At 37.6% G+C, this 23,191-nt stretch overlaps 3 protein-coding genes across 4 annotated transcripts; 1 reads left to right on the forward strand and 2 right to left on the reverse strand.

Annotated features, from left to right (window-relative positions):
* The first annotated feature begins 4,396 nt into the window (after window positions 1–4,396).
* Window positions 4,397–7,147, forward strand: LOC149004177 (S-type anion channel SLAH1-like). 2 transcript variants are annotated; one of them, XR_016175548.1, is made up of 2 exons: window positions 4,397–6,506; window positions 6,676–6,761. XR_016175548.1 is itself a non-coding variant. In XM_089168406.1 (2 exons), the coding sequence occupies exons 1-2, from the start codon at window positions 4,423–4,425 to the stop codon at window positions 6,970–6,972; spliced, it is 1,245 nt and encodes a 414-aa protein (XP_089024532.1). In that variant the 5' UTR covers window positions 4,397–4,422; the 3' UTR covers window positions 6,973–7,147. The 2 variants fall into 2 exon arrangements, 1 of the variants encoding a protein (XP_089024532.1); XM_089168406.1 differs by having other exon boundaries at window positions 4,397–5,370; window positions 6,676–7,147.
* Window positions 7,148–8,041: 894 nt separating this feature from the next.
* On the reverse strand, window positions 8,042–13,548 carry LOC149004178 (uncharacterized). The gene is made up of 2 exons (XM_089135618.1): window positions 13,102–13,548; window positions 8,042–8,726 (listed from the first exon to the last, which is right to left on the reverse strand). Exons 1-2 carry the CDS (start codon window positions 13,442–13,444, stop codon window positions 8,344–8,346), a joined length of 726 nt encoding a protein of 241 aa, XP_088991744.1. The 5' UTR covers window positions 13,445–13,548; the 3' UTR covers window positions 8,042–8,343.
* A 1,469-nt stretch (window positions 13,549–15,017) lies between these two features.
* Window positions 15,018–21,661, reverse strand: LOC149004179 (uncharacterized). The gene is made up of 2 exons (XM_089169674.1): window positions 21,059–21,661; window positions 15,018–16,124 (listed from the first exon to the last, which is right to left on the reverse strand). The coding sequence occupies exons 1-2, from the start codon at window positions 21,363–21,365 to the stop codon at window positions 15,688–15,690; spliced, it is 744 nt and encodes a 247-aa protein (XP_089025800.1). The 5' UTR covers window positions 21,366–21,661; the 3' UTR covers window positions 15,018–15,687.
* Window positions 21,662–23,191: the final 1,530 nt, after the last annotated feature.

The following is a 23,191-nucleotide window of genomic DNA, read 5'->3' on the forward strand; positions in this document are numbered from 1 at the left end:
ATAGGATTGTCTAATTCCCATAGAATCTTTCATGAAATTAAATACCCTTAGAATTAAGAGGAGCAGAAAGGGTTTTCTATGAGATGGAAATAAAAACTATTAGATCCACATGAAGTTTGTAAGTGATCAGCCAAATATCTATTCTACTAATCGAGTTGAGACTTGAGATTGATGAAACCTTTCTCCCAGAAGTGTCCATTGATACCTTTGAGTACTCTGCAACTATACTATCTCACCGACCCAAACTAATATTGAAGCTTTAATTTTACTTGTTTTCATGGGAACTCCCCAGCCTAAACTAATATTGAAGCTTTTAATTTGACTTGTTTTCATTGAAACTTACTAGTATAAAGTTGCAATTTTGTCTCTTCATCTATCTATTAGATAATTAATTTAGACTCAAGCTGGAGGAGCATGAAACGTCTTTGTTTCTTTCACTAAAAAGTTAGAAATAAGGGCAAGATCTGGATTCCATTGTGATATTAAGATCAATATGAAGCTTTTGACGTAATTTTATTTAAAAGAATTTCACAATTTGTGTCAGTTCATATATCTTCTGATAACCACTAATTTAAGGGGTTTTGAGAAACATGAATTTATGGATCACTAGCTGCCACCTCAGCCTCAGTTAATTGGTTAAGAGCTTGTTTAGTTACATGAGTCTGGAGATTTCAAATATCTAGAGATCTCAAGTCTATAGATTTCAACTCTGTGAAGTCATATTATAAAATTACTGTTTGCTTAAGGAGTTAAGGGCCTGTTTGGTTACATGAATCTAGAGATTTCAAATCTCTGGATTCATGAATCTGAGAACTATACCTGTTTGGTTGTAAAAATCTCTAGATTCATGAAATCTAGAGATTCACCTTTTTACACTAAAAACGTGAATCTGTAGATTTATGAGTAAGGGGTGAAATCCAGAGATTTCAAAAAAGCTATACATTTGCACATTCACAAAAATCACATTGATCAAATAATTTTTTAGGATGAATTTACAGATTTCATTCCCAAACCAAACATTTAATTTTATAGATTTAAAATCTATAGATTTGAAATCTCTAGACTCATGTAACCAAACAGGCCCTAACTGAATATATGGAATGAAATCTGTGGATTCATCTGTGATTTTTGTGAATGCGTAAATATTTAGCATTTTTATAGTAAGGATGAAATCTCCGAATTTCACCCCATACCCATAAATCTATAAATTCACGTTTTTAGAGTAAAAAGAAGAATCTCTAAATTTCATGAATCTAGAGATTTCACAATCAAACGGATATAAATCTTGCATTCATGACTCCAGAATTTTCAAAAGGCTTTTAAACTTAAATAAATAATATATTAAATTTAAAGATTATATTATCCTTAAAACAAAATCCAACAATTAACCCATGAAAGATTCTATTGAAATATTTAGTTAAATACCTAGTGCCAAACTCGTGTTCCTTTCATTGTGGCATATCCGAATAAATCCATGGATCGAAAAACTAAAGATTATTTTATTGATTATATTGATATGGATGATATGGTAGGCACAGATGATAGTGACGCCATCAATGTTGACCTTCATCAATTTGCAGATCAAACTGGAAACCAAGACAAATTACCTTATGTGTGTGATGTTGAGAATAAGTTGTTTTTTATATCACCCATCAATCCAAAATAACAAAAGACATATTGTCCCCATGCATGATATAGATTTCAAGACGAAAGACAAGATGACAAATGTTAACACCTTAATGGCGAGAAGAGCGTTTATACTTAATTTGTCATTATGCTTATGTGGGTTTAGTTGTAATCAACAATGAAGCCATTGGTCTATCTTTTTGACATCATGGAAATCCAGTGTTTGGTGAGAATGACAAATGGATTCACCAATTTTGTGTTCGGACTTTGGACTGCAACATCAGCCAAGAAATAAATTGACATGTACGTCACAAACACTATCAATAAATTTGTTTAACAGGGAAAACTTGGTTTAACAAACAAAGAAACCACTAATTTAAGGTTTTGGTTTTTTTCTTTTTTCTCTCTCTCTAGCCCGGTAAAGGTGGCCAACCAAATGAAGTCATCAAGCAAGCAACACAAAAAATAAAAACTAAAGTCAAGTATTTTAAGTTCAAGTGGTTGATTTAGTTGGCAATAACTAATACCTCATCATATGAGGTGAAGAGTTCTAATGTTTTATAATTAGGGATAAAGCTTTGTTTATATTTATATTAAATAATTAAAAATATCTCTTTGAAAAGTAGTCAAGGTATACGTAAACTAGCTGGGAACTTGAAAATGCCCTCAACTCCCCCAAAAGAAATTCATGAAAAAATAAAAAAAATATAAAGTACCACACAATGCTAAGATAATTAATATTAAGATGAAATTTTTTGAAAGCTTGACCAACTTGTGTTGCAAGTTGTAACCTAATTTAAATGCAATAAATCCTTTTATTTATTTTATGGGAAAATCGATAGACTTGAAATCAACAGGAAATCTCAATCAACTTAGTAACACATCTTAGTAATGCAGTTGCTTTTCTTACAATCTCTGCACCCTTAAAGATGTCGATATTGTACAATGAAGAAAAGTCTTTGATGTTAAATATCACACATTGTACATCTATAATTGGAGTCAAGGGAAGGAGTGATGGAGAAAAAAATTAAAAATGATCGATAACAGGTTAGCTGAGCTCCACTGTGGGATTGTTAGACTTTGATATGTTTCTTGAAGAGTCGAATCTAGCAAATCTTACAAATATAAGTATACCTGAAGAGGTGCCTAACCATAGAGGTTGAGTAATAGTCAATAAGAAAAGCTTGATGATAATGAAAAAACCTATATATTCTCCCAGTCCATGCATGACAGTGGTGAAAGAAAAATGCATGCAAATGAGTACTTAAAATAGATAAATATAGCATTTGATCTCTCACATAAAAGTGGGAAAATGAGTTGATGAACAAGCTGACTTTAGCAACATTTGATGGTACTAAGAGGAATTAGACAGTATCAATCCTCTGGAGATGACTTTTATTGCATGCAAAGAAATTCAATGATCTTAAAACAACAATTGATTATGATTTTCTAATACATCTTAATTTCAAATCTTTTTTAGCTCTACATGACAATATTATAGAACTACACTCAACTGCACAGGAGAGGGGGACCATAAAAGACTTTATTTTCATATGAATACATGAGAAAACGAAAAGAGAAAAAAGAAAAGATGAACAACTGGATACTAACCAGAATAAATCCAACACAAATTCTAATTGCCTCAGCCATGACATTCTACTTACATCAGCTCACCTCAAAATTAATGTTAAAAAAACAGCACTGGGAAGGGGAAGAGCAAAACATAGACTTCTAAAGCCAGTGTGTTACAGGCTAATTACAGCTCTCATATGTTGATAATAAACTTCAATATTTTATCTGCAAGTTGCTATTCATATGCATAGATATATATCTTTTTTTGAAAATGATGTATTTCATTGTCCAAACGTCTTATAGTTATAATAGTCAAATTGGTTACAACAAAGGCCAAATATGTATTTTGATCTAAGGCATGCCAAAAATTGACAATCCTGAAGGACCTAGAAGAAATGGTGGAGTTATCAAGCGATCATAATTGTTGGACATTCTTTACTTATTTATCTTATTTATAGATAAAATTTGACTAGATCAAAGACTAATTGCTATTTTGTGTTATTGAGATTATATGGCCATATTGGTTGATAGTAATAGAGCAACTAATCCAGCTCAAGTTGGAGACTGTTAGGTTTATTCTAAAGATTATGAAGCTTTGATTATTTATCGAAATCTGTAATCAAGAGTGTTTGAATATATTGGGCTGTTGTACTACTGTGTTGTTTTGAGATAAACTAAATCTATCATGAAGTGTACATACCAATTACAGATTGTATGGTAATGTTTCATGTTACATGTGTTTTTCTTTTTAGGGTTTTGGGACAGAAAGAGCTGAAAACATATATGCCCAATCTGGTCTGATTCTTGTGTTCTTTTCTTTTCAATTTTTAAAGGACCCGTCACTTTGGCACAATTTTGAGCCCACTTTGACAAATCTTTCAAAACAAAAACAGTACTTAGTCGGAGAGGCATATATCAATGGCTTCATTTGAAACTTTTGAAACTCAAACTTTCTTCCTTGTTTCATGCATATGAAATAATTTATATTTATAATTATTTAAAAAGTCTGTATCAGATATTTAAATATTAGAAGAAAAAAAACTATCCGTCCATATATTACTATATAGGATGTGATAATGTTATTATATTTTGTAGTCTAATATAAAATATATAAAACCCTCGCCCAGCTTTCCCCACCTTCTCTTCTCTATCTATATAAGGAGGACAAAGCTAGCTAGTTGTTCAGAGGCGGCGAGCTCATTAGACTTGAAGAAAGTTACTTAGATGATTAAGGAATCAAATCATTCTCAACAGAAAAACACAATGGAAGCAGAGAGTGGGAGCAGCAGCAGCAACTGTATGAGACCACCAGCACATAGCGAGCTGATGCTGGATCCATCTGCAATCATCACACAAGCTCGTCGAGACCTCACCTCCATGGTCTTTAGAAAGAAGAAACCCAAATCTCTATCACTATCATCCATCCTAAAAAGGATCCATGCCGGTTACTTCAGAATCAGTCTTTCCTTATGCAGCCAAGCTTTGCTATGGAAAACCCTAGGCCAACCCAGCTCCCACCCTAGCGATCTCCAACGCTTAATCCACTTGGTTCCCACCACCGTCTCCATGGTCCTCTGGTCTCTCGTCCTCCTTGCACTCCTACTCCTCTGCCTTCTCTATCTTCTCCGATGCTTTTTCTACTTCAAAATGGTAAAAGCCGAGTTCCTTCACAACGTGGGTATCAACTATTTCTTTGCTCCTTGGATTTCATGGCTTCTCCTCCTTCAATCTGCTCCCTTCTTCGCCCCAAAAACAACTTATTATCTCGTTCTTTGGTGGGTTTTTTCATTGCCCGTGATCGTTCTCGACATCAAGGTTTATGGTCAGTGGTTCACCAAAGGGAAACGATTCTTATCAGGTGTGGCCAACCCAACGAGTCTATTATCTGTGATGGGCAACCTTGCTGGAGCACAAGCAGCTGCTCAGATGGGTTGGAGCGAGTGTGCAGTGTGCATGTTTTCTCTCGGCATGGCCCATTATCTGGTGCTCTTCGTTACTCTCTATCAGAGGCTATCAGGGTCTAATCAGCTTCCCACGATGCTTCGACCGGTCTTCTTCTTGTTCTTTGCGGCGCCGAGCATGGCGAGTTTGGCATGGGATTCCATCTCTGGAAACTTCGACATCTCTTCCAAGATGTTGTTCTTCCTCTCCCTTTTCCTCTTCACTTCTCTGGTGGGTATTATAATCGGTAAATTAAGAATTTTCAACTTGACAAAGGTTTTAATATTTAATTTTCTATCTATTATTATTTTATTTTGATAGTTCAACTTAGGAACGTTCATTTCATTGCATTGACTTCAAGAACTATAAGCAGCTCTAAGAAATCCAAAAGTTTTAAATTGAAATCTGGAAACTGACAAAGTAGGGATTTTGGAAGCACTAGGCAGGTGAGTTCTCCTCTGATATTTTTTTAGCCATATATGGTTGACTTCATGCAACCAATGAAAGGAAAAAACATTGTATCTGCCAGAGGAGATTCTCTACGCGTGGATGAGATTTTTTTAATCGGGTAGAGAGAGAGAAGGTAGTTTCCTAAACAAAAGTGAAACCCATAAAAAAAGAGGGTTGGTAAGCATTAGGTAGTGTTGATTGGGACAATATATGAAGGTTGTTGGCTCGTTCGAGGGTGTAGTGCTGAAAGTACATGTAGTTCATATCAACTATTTTGAATTGAGAGCTTTGGAGATTGGTTTATAGACTATTCAGCTGTTGATGTTGGTCGATCAGGTAATGCCATCAATGAGATCGACTGTCGTTTTGAATTAAATTCTCACCCTTTTAGGGTTTTCAAGAGGCAAATATTACATGTTGTCTTATTCTTACTTGGCGAGAAGAATAGTGTTTCCATGTTCAAATGTACAATCTAATGCACATTTGCCCTTTTTGATAGAAACCTAACGTGTATAATTAAAACATCATAAACTATTCTACTGTTGGGCCAAGGCTCACCCACTTGACCCTAATAGGTCACGAATGACATTATCATATAAATCTTTTCACGTTACTATAAGCATCTGATCGTTGGATTGTTATTTCTAGAAAATCAAGACACCATCTGATTAAAATCCCCACAATAGAGTTCAGCTTCTTTTTCTGTTTTTGTTTGAGTGATTCCCCTTTTATTGGGCATACTCGATCGAATCCGATCATCAACAATGGTGGAGTTTGCAATTAAATGTTTTGTGAATGATGACACCACCCACATATCTCTATCCCTTTCAGGATAAGTGTTTGGAAGGTGCATTCTATGTTGCCTCGAGGATATTTGGAAGTTGCATTCTATATTGCCTCGAGGATATTCATTGAAGGTAACATACTAAAGTTTTTTTGTGAGAGGGGTTTGCCTGATGAAGAATTATTTGCTGTAAGACTAAGTAGAAATTGTTGGATTAATTAAGAATAATGATGAATTGGTGGTTAATTTCATTATATATTATTTGACATGTTCATACTAATAGATGAAATGGGATTGCAAAGGTTTCAAGGCCAACCCTATTCAAGAAAGCCATGAAGAGGTTCAACGTTGCATGGTGGGCTTACCCCTTCCCAATCACGATGTTGGCAATGGCAGCGGCGGAGTATGAGCAAGCAGTGAATGGATGGATGGCAAGTGGGTTGATGTATGTGCTATCAGGACTCTCAGTTATGGTTTCTCTTGCCTTGATTATCTCCACTGCAATCAACTCCAATATGTTATTACCTGACAGTGATCCCATTCTAAGAATTCCTACTACTGCTGAAGAACAAATAAGCCAGAGAGACACCACTGTGTAAAGGAGTTCAGTTTCTCGTGTCAATGAAATGTATCCAATATCCTGTAGCAGTTCTTTCTAGAAAACTTTGCTAGTGTAAGTTACTGAATCAATTAACCATATTTCTTAAAGTTGTACTTAATTTCCTATAGAAGTAAGAGTCTATGTTGAATTTGTTCTTCCTCAATTCATGATATCCTGCAAAGTGAGTGCATGTGAGTTACATAGAACAAATATTAGGGCTAGCTTGCTTCCGTTGGAGGCAGGTGGGGGAAGGGTGCTCTTCAGGTATTAGGGGGCGAGTCACAAAATTCAATTACTTCATTTTCCTTCTTGCTCATCAATCGGAAATTTTCATTAAAGGTTGTCATTTAGTGACTTTATTTTTCTTTTGATTATAATTTAGTGACTTCATTGCATCATGGGAATTATATCAAAGTGTGATCATTGATTTGAGAACTGGATGAAACAGATGAACCAGATAAGCCAAAATCAATTCAGCCTTGGTCGGTTCCAATCCCAACCCAATTCTTGAATCCTGTTAATCATAAAGAATTGAAGAATATCCTTTAGAATGATACCCTGAATAGTTGTCCGTGATGTTCATACCTCAACAATAATAGTCATCAAAAGGAATCTGTGATCATATATTACCATACAAATTACGAAAGTAGTAGGTTCGATTCATATCCATTTATGCAAAGGTATTCTACTTGCACCAGCGATCTTCTTTCTACAGCTTTTGCACTCCTCAGGCTTCACTCGTAGCATCTTACCCAGAAAAAAAATTCTGTTTCTACATGTCCATAGGTCAAGCTCGTCACTCTTCAGACGTCACAGAGAACTCAATACGGTGATCATCAGCATGTTTTGGGTTCCAGGACTTGCTGTTTCTGTTAGAAAGGCTCTGTTTTCATCTGAATTCCCAATGCAGGGACGAAGAGATCAATCAATCGATTACCTAAGAGGTATGCCATTTCTTTGCCACAAATTTAAATCAATTTAGATCATAAAGGAATGGTCAAGTTTTAACCAAGAGAACGCTTCAAGAATCCGGTGCTAGATTGAAGACTCGTTTACACTTTCCAGTAAAGCTTCCAAAAAAGAACAAAAAAACATTCCTCTATGAATTCCAAAGAAAGCTTAAACAGGAAAACAGATTTTCTGAGTATATTACCGTCTGCTTCACATAAGCTGATCTCTGTTATCGGTCTAATCAAATCCACTAATACAAATTGACTAATCAAATGTTTCACCCCTTCCTGGATTTCATGCCTAAATATTTACTCTCCTAGATTTCATGCCTATTCGCCAAATAGGATAGACCTTGAACACATATCAAACAAGAAGAAATCACAAAAGAAGTGAACTGCTAACCACTTCCGTGGTCATATTATCTATTCTTCTTGTAATCAGAACGCGATAAGCTATGGTCAATTGATTGCGATTGGTTCCAACGGTTCTGATTGTCCTCCAACAAGCGATCATACTCAAGAAGGAGCCCTTCTGATTGCTTCTTCAGAGCCATTACATTTGCTTCTCCGGCAATCACTTCTTTTGTCTTTGCCTCACATTCAGTTTCAAGTCGATTAACCTTCGCCTTCAAGGAGGTGATGTCATTCACCAATGTTTTGTTTTCCTCCAAAATCTCATTCTTCATATCTTCAGCACCTCGATTTTGTTTCTTCACAGCCTCCATGTCCTTCCTCAGCAACCGTAGTTCCCTAATGTAATTATGCAGTCTGTCTAACATCAACCCAAGGAACAAAGAGAATCCTGCACATGATTAACCTGATCACGATAGATGCACATGGTTCAAGCAACAGTTTTTAAGCAAATTGGGTTTTAGAATATAAATAAATTGAGCTTAAATCAGAGGAACAAAGAAATGCTGCAGCTGTTGGAACATCCAACGACTGGCTCCCACGTACGAAGTTGACAGCCACAAGCCAAGCAATAATATGGCTGTACTTCATGAGTGGACTGCCAAGTGTTCTATGTTAGCCTCAAACATTGCAATGGACTGCCAAACTTGAAAGAGCTACCTACTCAGTCTAGCACCATAATTCAGAAATTACAGCAAACTCTCAAGGTTTCCAAGTAACTACAGCCCCTTCACATCCCTGCGCAACCCTAGTTTCCCCCTTTTGACAGCAACCTTCCCCAGCCCCTTTGACATCCCAGCCCTTCCCCCTTACTTCCCCTCCCATCGCAAGACCTAGGAAACCGCTCCATACCATCGCTACCCTTCCCCTCCCATTCCCCCACAACTAGAGCTGCTCCCTACCCCTCACCCACCTCCCCAAAGGGGGCCAAATTCTCCACTTTTCTTTCTGAATTTAATTCTATTTTTATTTCCTAATTTGGAGTCTTAGTAGTTGAGTAATTTTGGTATTTGTTTGTTGGTGTGACAAAGTTTAATTTTACTGAGTCCAATTTTGGCAAGTAATTGGATTCCTATTTAGTACGGAGTTGGGTCCAAAATAGGTAAATCCTGTATACTTGGGAACCAAGTTTCATTTTTTCAGATTGATTGAATGAAATTATGAATTGAAGAAAGACCTGGTATAGTTGTGGGATCCATAAGAGGGTGACTTGTGGCTGGAGTAGAGCCATTGTTTCTGCGATTCTAATTCTTCTTGTTCTCCTTCAAACAATAGCAGCAGCTTTATTCAAGCTTTCCAAGTACAGCCTCAAACACCTTGCAACCCTATCACAAATAACCCCTGACCCCTACCCTCTGTTTCCTTTCAAACCCCAGCCCCTTCCCTAGCACCCACAGGACTTTCCCATCTCATTTCTCCTTCCCCACGTTTTCAGATCCCACCCCAATTAGGACTCCCTCATTCCAGCCCCCAAACACCCCATTATACCCTCTTTAGGATCGCCCAAGCCTTGGGACTTCATCCCTACTCTTAGCTTCCTCAAAGCAGCCCTATTCCCCTAAGTTTTGAGAGACCTGCAATTCTTTTTCTTCCTTGAATTTGCAGAATTTTCAGAATTTCCAGAAATCTGAATTTTCTTAACTTTCCCGGGTTAAATCCTATTCTAGTTGAGGAATAACACAAGGAGACAGTTCCGACATGCAGAACCAGCGAGCAAGCCCCTTTTTCACCCTAGCTGAAACCCTAATTTGCCCTGAAACCCTAGCCGAAACACCTAGAACCCCTAATCAGTGCTGGTTCTTATTAAAGAGGATCCTAGATATCCAACCCTAAACCCTGGGTTGCATCAACTAGCCCCCTCCCCCATCCCCTGCAACCCCTCTAGCCCATTCCCCTACTCCTCCCAACCCTACAGTATCCCTCCCCTCCCTCCTTACACCTCTCAGCCCTCTCTCTCTGCTGTTTCTTCCATGCGCCAACAGAAAAACAGAAAAGAAAAGAAAGGAAAAAAAGAGAACAAAATAAAAAAAAATAGAAACGAAAGGAGAAAAGAGAAGAGGAAGGAAAAGATCCAAGGAAGATTTCTCAAGATCTAGCCCATACTGACCAATCCCTAATTTTCCCCTTTTCCAAATTATCCCATCCTATTTAGATTCCCATCTCTATTTAGCAATATTATCCTTCCACCTAGATTTGACAATTATTTACCTGGAAGATTCTAGGGGAACCCCAAATTTTAAGGAATTCATCTTAGAAACCCTAACCCTAGAATTGGGTTCACATCACCCTATTGTAATAACGACAACAAAATGTTCAGCACAAAAGATTCAAATACAATAAAAGCTTGTTCAGCATAATGTGTAAAGGGAGGAGAAGTTTACTCTAAATATTGCTGTACATGTTTCAGGTTGCTGGAAAAGTTTAAATGCTGGTAGGAATACAATATTTGAAGTTACTTCAATAAACTAAAAAATCTACTGAACAGATCTACCGTAACTAGAGAAGCTACCCAGACAGTGTATGTATAGTGGCCATTAGGCTGGCCCACAACTGGCCCAGCCTGCAAGTTGGGGTTGAAATGTGATTCCTGGCTTTGCCATAATTCTGGTGAATGGAAATGACAGTTGGACTAGTGAGGTGAGACAGAAGGTATTATATAACATGCCCAAGCAGTCAATTTTACCAACACTGATTACAAATTGATGATTGCATAAGCTCCTACACTTATAGAGTGATCAATTAATTAGTTATTTATATGCAATACAACTCCTGCTAATTTATATAGTTACTCTCTACCAGATACTGAATGCATGAAATGAAGAACTCCACCTCCACTCTTAGAAATGTTAACTTAAGAGTTCTTAGTGCAACAAAACAGACATCATCACCAGGAGTGTATATTCCTGACTCCTACCACATTGATTTGTGACTGCAACGACTAATGCTTATAAGACAAATCAATTATTGATCATTCAGATGAATGTCAAGGATAGATTGGAATGCAATGATAATTAGTTAGTCTCAATAGAGAGAATAGAGAAGAAAACACAATCCTTAAACTGCTCTTCTTGTGATTGTGATTAGGTTGACAAATGGAAACAATCTTAAGAAAGGGGCAGTAATGGGGGTGGGGAGGAAACTATCTAATCCCATCCAAATATACAAACTATGGTCTTGGAAAGTCCATCTAAATGTGGTCAGAGAATAGAAGACAAATGTAAGAGATCTTACCTGTGTGGTTAAATTTCTCGTTAGGATCTAAAGTTTGTGTTATATATGCCACACAGGAAGACTCGACGAACCATACAAGAATATTTGGTTGCCACACTGATGTGTCATGTGCTGAAAGTTTAGAGCAAATAGGAGTAACCCAGGTGTGAGTGAGACCAGGATACCTTGATTCAGCCAATTGGATGAATCAACAGAAATAAGCACTAGACAGTTAAGACAAAATCTCATTGGGTGAAAACCAAAGAGACCAAAACTAGGAGCAACAAATCACCAAGAAGAATATACCCCCACCCCCCAACCCCCCAAAAAAAAAAAAAAAAAGGAAAAAGAAATGATTAATCCACAATCTAATTGTCATTGACACTAATACAGAACACAGAACCAGGATCAAGGTCAAATTTAAAGCAAGCCAGATGAAACTATCAATGAAGACCTAAGAAAAGTACATCTGGCTAGATGAGAAAAATCCATCAGTGAATTTGTTACCTGCAAGCTACAGAAAAATGAAGAAACTACTAAACATTGAATCTTGCATTACTACACATCTCACTAGAGCATTGGGACCCAGGGCACAGGAGGATCATACTTAGAATGATGATACAATTTTCACTTGTCAGTCCTAGCTACTTTTCAAGTCTTACTTCATACACTAGTTTATTTATCTTTTCCTTGGAAAAATCATACCTAAATTTTACTTTATTCTCTTTTCATTTTACTCAAGCTTCTTTTTATATTACGCAGGTTGGAGCATCAGAAAAGAAAGTTCATAGTTCTAAGAGTTAACAATCAAATAAACTAAACTTTTCCACCTCATAGTTCTAAGACTCAAAAATCAAATAAACTAAACTCATTCCCCCCCCCCCCCCTTACCGAATAAATATTCAGCTATGCTTCACTGTTTATCGTTTCATTCATGTAGGTACCAGTTATCCAATTTGAAGTCCTTCTCAAGCTCATTCATGTTTGCAGAAACATTCTGGACCCCTCCTAAACAGAACTACCGGTGCTATTTTTCATACTAGGATAGAAATCAAACAAGTAGGCGTAACAATTCAATATCTCATTCTCAATAACATTAAGTTACCCTATCTTTCATCAAGCCTTCCTCTTTCTTTCTATTGAAGGTAATTACTTGTCATATATTTCATACTTTTCCTTAAATCATAACCATTTCCATTAAATTACAGAGAAATGCCATTTTTGGGGCCTGTTTCTTATTCCACATAGGAAGAAATAACGTTGGATTCATCGATAGATATTTTTTAATTTGTAAAAATCAAAATGATTCAGTATGTCTTAAGAGGAAAAGTCAAGATCTACATTCTTCAAAATTGTGCAGCAACAGTCACATTTTCAAATAGAGGGCAAAACATTTAGATTGCTTCGTCCAGAAACCAAAATAAAGACGCTCATCATCACAGCCAATTGATCAACAGTGTGAAAATAAGAAGCAGAAGAAAAAGAGATCCAAATCTGAAAGAAGAAAACCAGAAGGGCGAACTCAAAGCAAATCAATATAGAAGTGAGAGAATTACCCATCAGAGACAGCTCGAGTAGATACTTGGCCATAAGAACTTGATCCGTCGCATTAGCAGCACCATCATCCATGGTGCGCTTCTGGATGTTCAACATGCTATACACACTGGACAAAAGTACTACGAAAACGGTACCTCCGATGGTTTTCACCACCACTGGTCCTCGTCCTCTCTTCACCCGATCCAGACATGATATTGTCATCTTTCTCAGAGGGGTTTTAAATAACAGGATCATAATCAAAACCATCTCAGTGGTTACGACCGTAAAAAGTAATTGAATCATCACGCTGAAATTATTGCAACAAGAGAAATCTATCGAAGAGTTTCGATTCTTGCAGAGCATAAAAATGGGAGAGAAACAGGAAAAACTGAAAGATAGGAAAAAGAGAAAGGTCAAGAAGGTTCAAATGCTTCAGCTTCAATTGCTTCGTTTTTATTTTACCCGAAGAGAGAGAAGGAAAAGGAAGGAAAAGGAAGGGAAAAAGAAAAAAAAAAAAAAACTGCTTCGTTGAAAATACTGCGGTGACCGTTCCACGTTCATTCTTGAGGCTTAAATATTAACAGTTCATCAGAATTGTTAACCTCTCCGTTGGCTTACACGCTACAGCTACAGATCAAAACGCGGAAACCTGATGATTAGGATCGATTCCCGCGTTCACCATCTTTCGTTTTTAAAACTACGAGGTTCAGGATACCAATCAAACGGCACATATTAGCTTTGATCAAAGACAGACGGGATACCAATATAACGCACAGAGGATGGCTCAGTTGGCAAAGCCCAACACTTCCACATAGGAAGTCAGAGTTCGAATCCCTTTGGTGCCGAGGCGAAGCTCCGCCTATATTAATTATATAAAAAATGCCTTGAGGATGTAGTCGTGGTGTGCGCAAGCTAGCCGGATGAACCTCATTCCAACCAAAAAAAAAAAATAGACACTCGTATAGAAGTTAAAAGGGGAGATCTTAGGTTTACACCCATTCGGTGGATTTGTGAACCGTTACTTATCACTGTCGCTTGGCCGTGTTAAATGTTGGGCCAGAGTGGCCAAACATAACTGTGTGATACCCTTGTTTTTCACTGAACGTTTCCTTTGATTTTTGGCAAGGTAGTGGTCGTGGGTGGTTTTTGATGGTTAAGCCGTTTGAGAATAGGTGGTGGTGGTTTGGGTTTAAAATTTTAATTGCCTTTTTAAATTTAAGAGAAAGGTATTATTGTTCATTTCATTTGCTGGCATTAATACTCATGTGACGATTTTAATTTCAGCTAAACCTAATTTTAGTAACTAAAAGGACCCTTAGGGCATTTGTTTTTGGGAATACACGCGGGTGGGAAAAAAATAATTCTTGAAAAATGTGTAAATTTTTATTATTCCTTTATACTAAAATGGTGATGTTTGGTTGCTTGGGGTGGTGGGGAATCAAGGTCCTTGAATCGGAACCTTAGCTTGCGATGTGGCGGTTCAACTTTCCCACCCCATGCTATTTTAAAACCCCACATATTTGGTGGAATTTTGTGAGAAAGTTGGGAAAAGTAAAAAAGTGAGACCCACCCGATCACTTTTCCAGAAAAACCCTTATCTTACTTTTCTACTCCTCACCCAACTCGCATGTGGGACCCCATGCCACCTTCCCACCCCACCTTGGCAAACAAACGCAGCCTTAGTAATGGCATGAGAAAAAAACTATGAGATTGGATCATTGACAAACCATACATCCATTTGTTTTTTTTTTCATAAAGATGGTAAATTTTTGTTTGTTGTATCACGATACCACACGGGAGATATCTACGTGGAAGTAAATAAAAATTCAAAAATCACTTGACATGACTGTTTATAGATTTAAGATGAGTTGCTTGAATCAAGTTAAATTGTCTTAGGATGACTTGATTTGTTTGGGTGCATTTCACTAGAAAGAAATTTGCTTGGGTTGTATATGGTCTGACTGTGTAGAGAGTGTATTTGAATCCATCACGAACGTTGAGTGAGATTTAACAAGTCGTTTATTCTTTTCAGAAATGATTACAACCGATGAGCCAGATGAACCAGATAAGCCAAAATCAATTTCAGCCTCGGCCGAATCAAATCCCAAGCCAATTCTTGAAACCCTGTTAACCATGAGGAATTAAAGAATACCCTTCAAAATGATACCTGGAACAGTTGTCCATGATGTTTATGCCTCAACCATGATAGTCATTAAGAGGAACCTTAATCATATTCCCATACAGAACACAAAAGTGTAGCAGGTTCAGTTTCTTTTCTGAGAATACTTCTGCCCGCTTCACAGATGCTGATCTCTGTTATCAGTCTCTAATTATGCAATCAAATCAACTGATACAAAATTGACTTATCAAATGTTTTGCCCTTGCTCAAAGCCTAGAACTGACTGACAAACCAGATTGAGAATGTAAAAGAAATCAAGCCTCAATTATTTACATTGTTTCACTCCTTCCTGGATTTCATGCCTATATAGTGTTTACCCTCCTGCATTTCATGCCTATACACCAAACACAATAGGCCTTCAACACACATCAAACAAGTAAGGAATTGGGAAAGGAGCAAATGGTTAATCACAACGTCCATGGTCATATTATGTATTCTTCTTGTAATCAGAATGCGACAACCTACGGTCAATTGATCGCAACTGGTTCCGAAGGTTCTGATTGTCCTCCAACAAGCGATCATATTCAAGGAGGAGCCCTTCTGATTGCTTCTTGAGAGCCATTATACTTGTTTCTCCGGCCAACACATTTTTTGTCTTTACCTCACATTCAATTTCAAGTTGATTAACCTTCTCCTTCAAGGCCATCACATCTTCCGTCTTCACGTCAACTGCAGTTTGAAGTCGATAAATTACCTTCTTCAAGAAAGTAACCTCATCCTCCAATACTTTCTTTTTCTCTTTAGCCTCCAGCTCTGCCTCGCGTTTTTGTTTCTTCATACCCTCCATGTCCTTCCCCAGCAACTGTAGTTCCCTGCTAAAATTATGCAATCCATCTAACATCAACGCAAGGAACATGGAGAATCCTGCACATGATTAAAATACCAGAATCAGATGTACATGTTTCAAGCAGCAATTTTTAAGCAAATTGGGTTCTAGAATATACATAAATTGAGCTTAAATCAGTGGAACAAGGAATGCTGCAACTGTTCAGCATCCAATGACCAGCTCCCAGATTCAAAGTTCACAGCCACAAACCAAGCAATAATATAGCTGTACTTCATGAAGGGACTGCTAATGTTTCTATGTTAGCCTCAAACACTGCAATGGACTGCCAAAATTGAAAGAGCTATACCAAAAAGAGCAGAAAGATAAAATGTGAAAGAATCTCTGATTCCGAAGACCTTAGATTTCATTTAATTCGGTAGAGGGAGAATGAATAATGATTACAAAACAAAAGGAGAAAGTGGGAAGAAATAAGATTATTGTCACCCAACCAGAAAAATTATTGCTTCATAATCCATATCCTCAAAAAAGGATGCACAGAGGCCCTACTGTAATAAGGAAAACAAAACGTTCAGCACAAAAGATTCAAATCGAATAAAAGCTTGTTCAGTATAATGTTTTTTTCTTTTGGGGGGCAGGGGCAGTTTACCTTGAATGTCGCTCTACAGGTTTCAGGAAATGCTTAAATGTTAGTAGCAATACAATATTTGAAAGTTATTTCAGTAAACTAAAAAATTACTGAACAGATCTATCGTGATTAGAAAAGCTAGCCAAGACAGTGCAGTGTATAATGGGCATTATGCTGGCCCCCAACTGGCCTAACCTGCAAGTTGGGGCTGAAACGATATTCTCACCAGACTGGACAGTTGGATTGGTGAGGTGAGATAGAAGGTATTATACAACATGATTCAAAGCAGTCAATTTTACCAACCCTGATGAATTCAAATGATGAATGCATACACTCCTTCACCTATAGAGTGATCAATTAATTAGTTATTTATATGAAATACAACTCTTGCTAATTTATATATTTACTCTCTATCAGGTACCAAATGCATGAAATGAAGAACTCCACCTCCACTCTTAGAAATTTTAACTTAAGAGTTCTTAGGGCAACACAACAGACATCATCACCACGAGTGTATATTCCTAACTCCTACTGCATTGATTTGTGGCCACGGCGACTTCTAATGCTTATAAGACAAATCAATTATTAATCATTCAGATGAATATCAAGGATTTACTGGTATGCATCAGTAATTAGTTACCACATAGTATAGTCTCAGTATGAAGGATAGAGAAGAAACATAATCCTTAAACTGCTCTTCTTGTGCTTGAAATTAGGTTGACAAATGGGAACAATCTTAAGAAGGGGGCAGTAAATGTGGGTTACTCTGGTCTTGGAGAGTCCATAAAAAAATCTGAGCTGGGAAATAGAAGACAAATGTAAGAGGTCTTACTTGTCTGGTTAAATTTCTCATTAGGATCTAAAGTTTTTGTTATATATGCCACATGGAAAGAGTTAGCAATAAAGAATACGATCAGTATAACTCCAGAACAAGGACAAATCTTACAAGAATATGTGGTTACCAGAATGATGTGTAGGCATGGACTGAAGGTTTAGAGAAAATAGGAGTAACCTATTTGTAAGTGAGACCAAGATACCTTGATTCAACCAATTGTATGAATCAACAAATCTCATTGGGTGAAAGCCAAAGAAATCAAAAGTAGGAGCAACAAATCAACAAAGAAGAATTAATGATCGAAAAATAAAAAAGAAAAGAGCAAATTACACAGCATCTGCAATATTTGGGGCAAAACTGTTGACCACCCACTATTGCCTCATAAATTACATGGCACCCACAGTCAAAATTACAAATTAACCGCAGTTACATATTCAGTTAAGTGAAGGTGTAAAATGACCAAAATACCCTTACTTGCATTCAACTCATTTAAAATTTGAAATATAGATTGCAAAAATTCTCCTTGGGCAGTAAAATTACTTTAATGCCCCTGTGCCTTCACCTTGACTCACTAGCTTGACTCCCCTTCTCCGACTTTGACAATGGCTGCACAATAACCAAATCCCGCTCGAAGCAAACAAAAGGGGAAAACCTGTAAATTGGAAGTGGCTTCTTTGATTTTTGTCTTTTTCCTGCAATCTAACTAGAAACTTGACACTCTCACTGGAAAAACTGGAGGAGAGATTATTGATGTTTATTGCTAACCTGTTAATTGTTTGGTTGACTTTGTGATCGGTAGTGATCTGCAATTCTTCACTCTTAGAGCATTGCTCACTACGCAATAGAGGAGTTCAAGAGGAACAGGGACCGATTTGCACAGAATCTACTAATTTCAAACTCCGAGAAGAGAGGGATTTGGGTTTGGGCTCGCCGGTGGTGGAAGAACAGCGCTCCTCCTCCATCTTTCTCTAACACTCTTAACAACAGTATCCCTGCCATCTGAAAGATGACACCACTACCGACGATGGAGTCACTCTTGGAACGATGTTTTTGAAGCCGTCTGATATCAGGGGATTGCACCTGATCTATCTCTTGTTGCACGTCTTCTTGTGTTGCAGATGAAGTAGGTGGTTCTGAGATTTCACTAGTAACCTTGGATGCCTTCACCAATTCTGTTGGTCGTTGCTCTAGACACAGAGACTTCGGAGGTCCAGATCGCTTCGATGTGACCTCAGGAGAAGAAACAGAAGACGACACCGATGACTCCATTATGATTTGCTCTATTATGTTTTGTAGAGAGAGAGAGAGATGAGAGAGAGAGAGAGAGAGAAGAGATCAGGTCATTCGCATTGTTGAAGAAGCTGAGAGAAATTGAGGAAAACGGTAACAAACATGAAGTATTTGTTCTAAATCTCTCAACTACTTAGTGAAGAGAGAGAAAAATCGAATGGCTGCTTCCTAGTGTTCAAGGAGGTGAGGTTTGACCTTGGTTAGTTTTGTTTACTCTTGATCTCTTCAAGCAGTAGCTGCAACGAAAATGTCACTAGTATATATTTTGTGTTTTTAACAAGAAGCCAGCTGGGTTACTGGTATTTAAAAGCCATTAATGGAGAGATAGGAAGAGAGAGATGCCAAAAATGGGGGGGGGGGGTTGTGGTCACCGGTGGGGTCTAGTCATCGGCAGTGGTGGGCGGTTTCCGGTGGTGGATAGCAATATCCGGCATAGGAAGAAGATGGGTGAAGGGAGAATCCTTCACTCACCTAGGGGTTGGGTATGGCATCAAAGGGCATTTAGATAATTTCATAATCTATTTTAACAGCAAACTTAATTGGGGGTAACTTGTAATTTTGACTGTGGGAGCCATGTAATTTATGAGGCAATAGTGGGTGGTCAAAAGTTTTGCCCCAATATAGCAGATGCCGTGTAATTTGCTCAAAAGAAAAAGATGTGAACAATCCACAATGTAATTGTTATTGACACTAATACATAATACATGACCAGGATTAAGGTCACATTAAAGCAAGATAGATGAAACAATCAATGAAAACCTAAGAAAAGTATATCTAGCTAGAAAAGAAAAATCCGTCAGTGAGTTTGTTACCTGGAAGCCACAGAAAAATGAAGAAACTACTAAACATTGAATCTTGCATTACTCCACATCTCACTAGAATATTGGGACCCATGGCACAGGAGGATCACACTCAAAATGACGATGCACGTTTCACTTGTCAGTGCTCGGCTACTTTTCAAATCTTACTTTATACACCAGTTTAAACATCTTTTCCTTTGAAAATCATACTTAACTTTTACTTCATTCTCTTTTCATTTTACTCAGCTTCTTTTCATTTTGATTTAGCTTCTCTTATCCTCTTTTCATTTTACTCACCTTAGGTGGGTTGGAGCATCAAAAGAGAAAGCTCATATTTAAGACTTAACAATCAAGTAAACTTGTCCCCCCTTTATAAAACAAATACTTTGCTAAATTTCACTGTTTATGGATGAGTGGCAAAACTAGGATGGATAAGATAAGAAACGATCATATTAGAGTTGGGGGGGAGCTTCTCTTATCCTCTTTTCATTTTACTCAGCTTAGGTGGACGCACGGGTTGGAGCAGTGATATAATCCAGATTGAAGGAACTAGAAGATTTAGGGGCCCTAAGATAACCTTAGGAGAAGTGGTGAGAAAGGATATGTATAACTTACGCCTTGTATCTAGCATGGCCTCTTATCAAACGTTGGAGGGCAAGAATCCATGTAGCCGACCCCATTTAGTTGGGACAAGGCTTATTGTTGTTGTTGTTGTTGTTGATCTTTTCATACCAGTTATCCAATTTGAAGTCCTTCTCAAGCTCATTCATGTTTGCAGAAACTACTGATCCATGGAAGGTTGTTAATCCTTGAAAAGAAAAAAAGGAACCATAAACCTCCTAAACAGAACCATATTCCTGTCCTTTTTCTGGAGCTTATTTGTTGAAACTCTGGGCTAGAACATCAAGAAACTTCTTTTGCCTTTATCCAGATTTAAAAATGATATTTCTCTACTAATTTTTATACTAGGTTAGAACTCAGCAAGTAGGGGAACCAATTCAATATCTCAGAATAACAATAACTTACCAAATCTCTCATCAAGTCTTCCTCTCTTTTCTTTTACAGGGAATTTACATGTCATATATTTCATAATTTCCCTAAATCATAACCGCTTCCAATAAATTGCACAGAAATGCCTTTTTGGGGTGGCCTGTTTCCTATTCCATACAGAAAGGAAATATAGTCTTGGATTCATTGATAAATATTTTTAATTTCTAAAATTCAAAATGGCTTTGTTTGTCTTAAATAAGGAAAGGTCAAGACCTACATTGTTCATAGTCACATTTTCAAATGAAAGGTTAATTATTTTGATTAAATACACTCATTATCACAAGTTCACAACCAATCAACAGTATGAAATAAAGAAGAAGAAAAAGAAACCCAAATCTGAATGGAAAACAAGAAGGGGCGACCTCAACAGCAAAACTAACACAAATCGATACAGAAGTGAGAGAATTTTACCGATCAGAGACGCTTCCAGTAGATGCTTAGCCATAAGAACTTGATGTGTAGGATTAATAGCAACTTCATCCACAGTGCGCTTCTGGATCTTTATCATGCTATAGACACTGTACAAAAGCACTAGAAAAATCGCTCCATGGATAGTTTTCAGTACTAGCAGCCCTCGCCCTCTTTTCAACCTATCCAAACCTAATATCGCCCGCTTTCTTAGAGATGTTTTGAATAATACCATCATAATCAGAACCGTCTCGGCGGTTATAAGTGTTAAAAATATCTTAATTATGAGCGTAAAAAATAACTGAATCATATCCTTGAGCTGCAACTTGGAAGAAACAAAGACTCGAAAATTAAAGATTCCGACCAGTAAAATCTATCAGAGCTTCCATTCTTAGAAAGCAGAGAACCAAAGAAGAACTGAAAAACCAAGACACCAGACAGAAGCAGAGAAACAAAGAAGCACGGAGAAAGCAAGATACGAAAACAGACAAACGCTTCAACTGCTTCGTTTTTCTTTTACCCGAAAAAAAAAAATCAAAAACTTCGATTTTCAGAGGAATTGAAGAAGATACTCCGATCCTCAGCTCGAATAGTGCTTGGCTCAAGATTTGGTCCTAACTCCCAAGGGCAAGAAAGGGCCAAAATGGTATGGTCTTGACTAGGACGAAAGGCGGGCTTGAGATTACCATTTGGTTCACCGGGCTGTTCTGACCCGACCTTAATTTTTGCCAACTTTGACCTTAATTTTATCTATGATCCTAACCCTGGCCATGAGTTTGGTTCTAATCCTAGCCCTAATTTTATTTATAATATTTTATAATATTTGATCTCAATGAATTAGGAACATGGATAAAGATATGGCTAATTAGGACCAAGGACCAAGTGTAGGGTCAATCAAGGCCAGGGACAGGGCCAAGTATAAGGCCAATCAGAGCTAGGACCAGGGATAGAGTCAATCAAAGCCAGGGACAGGACCAATCAGGGCCAGAGACAAGGCTAATCAGGGCAAAAATGGACTTGGCCTGGCCCTATAGGCTTAGGGTCAAGACAAGAATGGACTTAGATTAAAATGTATCGAGTCGGGTTTGAGATTGCAAAAGCCCAACCATGTTGCAGCCTTACCTTTAACTACAAGATTGTCTTAAGGGGCATTTGGTCCATCAATTCCTTGGAATCAGATTCCAGTGAATCATGAGTCCAACAAAAAAAAATGTGTTTTGGTTAAAAATTGAGTCGGAATCCAGGTGATTCATGGAATCACCTGGAATCCACGTTTTAGCCTAAAAATCGGAATCCATTGGTTTCCAAACAGACTCACCCAAATCAAACCCACATATAAATATGGGAATCACCCATTATCGTGAAATTCTAGTCTTTCTCCTCGCCTTCAAAGTCCCTCTCTTCTACTGTAAAATTTCTGCAACTCTTCCCAAAATGTGCCATCTAACCTCTTGATTTTGGTTTGGGTTTCGTTTGGGTTTTTTTGTCCCTTGGTTTTGGTTTTGGTTTCTCTATCACCGGTACTAGTTCCTCTTTGTTTCCTGAGCGCTGCAGAAGAGGTGAGACCATCGAAGCTTGACCATCGAACCAGAAGCTCCTCCAAACCCTAGTCGCTGAAGCTTCTCTTCAGCATCTTGAACTCGATGTGGTGAGACCATCGAACCATCTCCTCCAAAAAATCGTTGGTTTCTTTTCCGTCTTCTTCTCTAACTAAGCTTCAGCCATAGTGTTGTCTTTGCAAAAGGGTTGGTCTTCTTCATCTTTTCCATCTCCGATGACATTGCAGTGCTTAATTCTCTTATTCTCTTCTCAGAATCAGGGTAACCAAACACGATTTTTTTATGAATATGATTTCTAGAACCTATTTCTATAGACTCATGATTCCCTAGAAACATAATTCTGAACCCGATTCCACAGAATTGCGGAACCAAACGCCCAATAAAGTATATCCTCCACACAGCTGTAATCTTATGACACTTGTCAAATTTCAATCCAATGATAGTAAAACAAAGGATAATACTGTAATTTATCCGGTCCAGTTGAGAAAATCAAGATATGAAGAATGTTGTAACACGGTCACGTGTGCACGTATACTAATCTATGTATACTAATCTAACGGCTGTGAATGGAAATGAT

Source organism: Hakea prostrata, chromosome 9 (genome assembly GCF_041222555.1).
Source record: "Hakea prostrata isolate BN-2017 chromosome 9, UWA_Hpros_2, whole genome shotgun sequence".
Lineage (NCBI taxonomy): Eukaryota > Viridiplantae > Streptophyta > Magnoliopsida > Proteales > Proteaceae > Hakea > Hakea prostrata.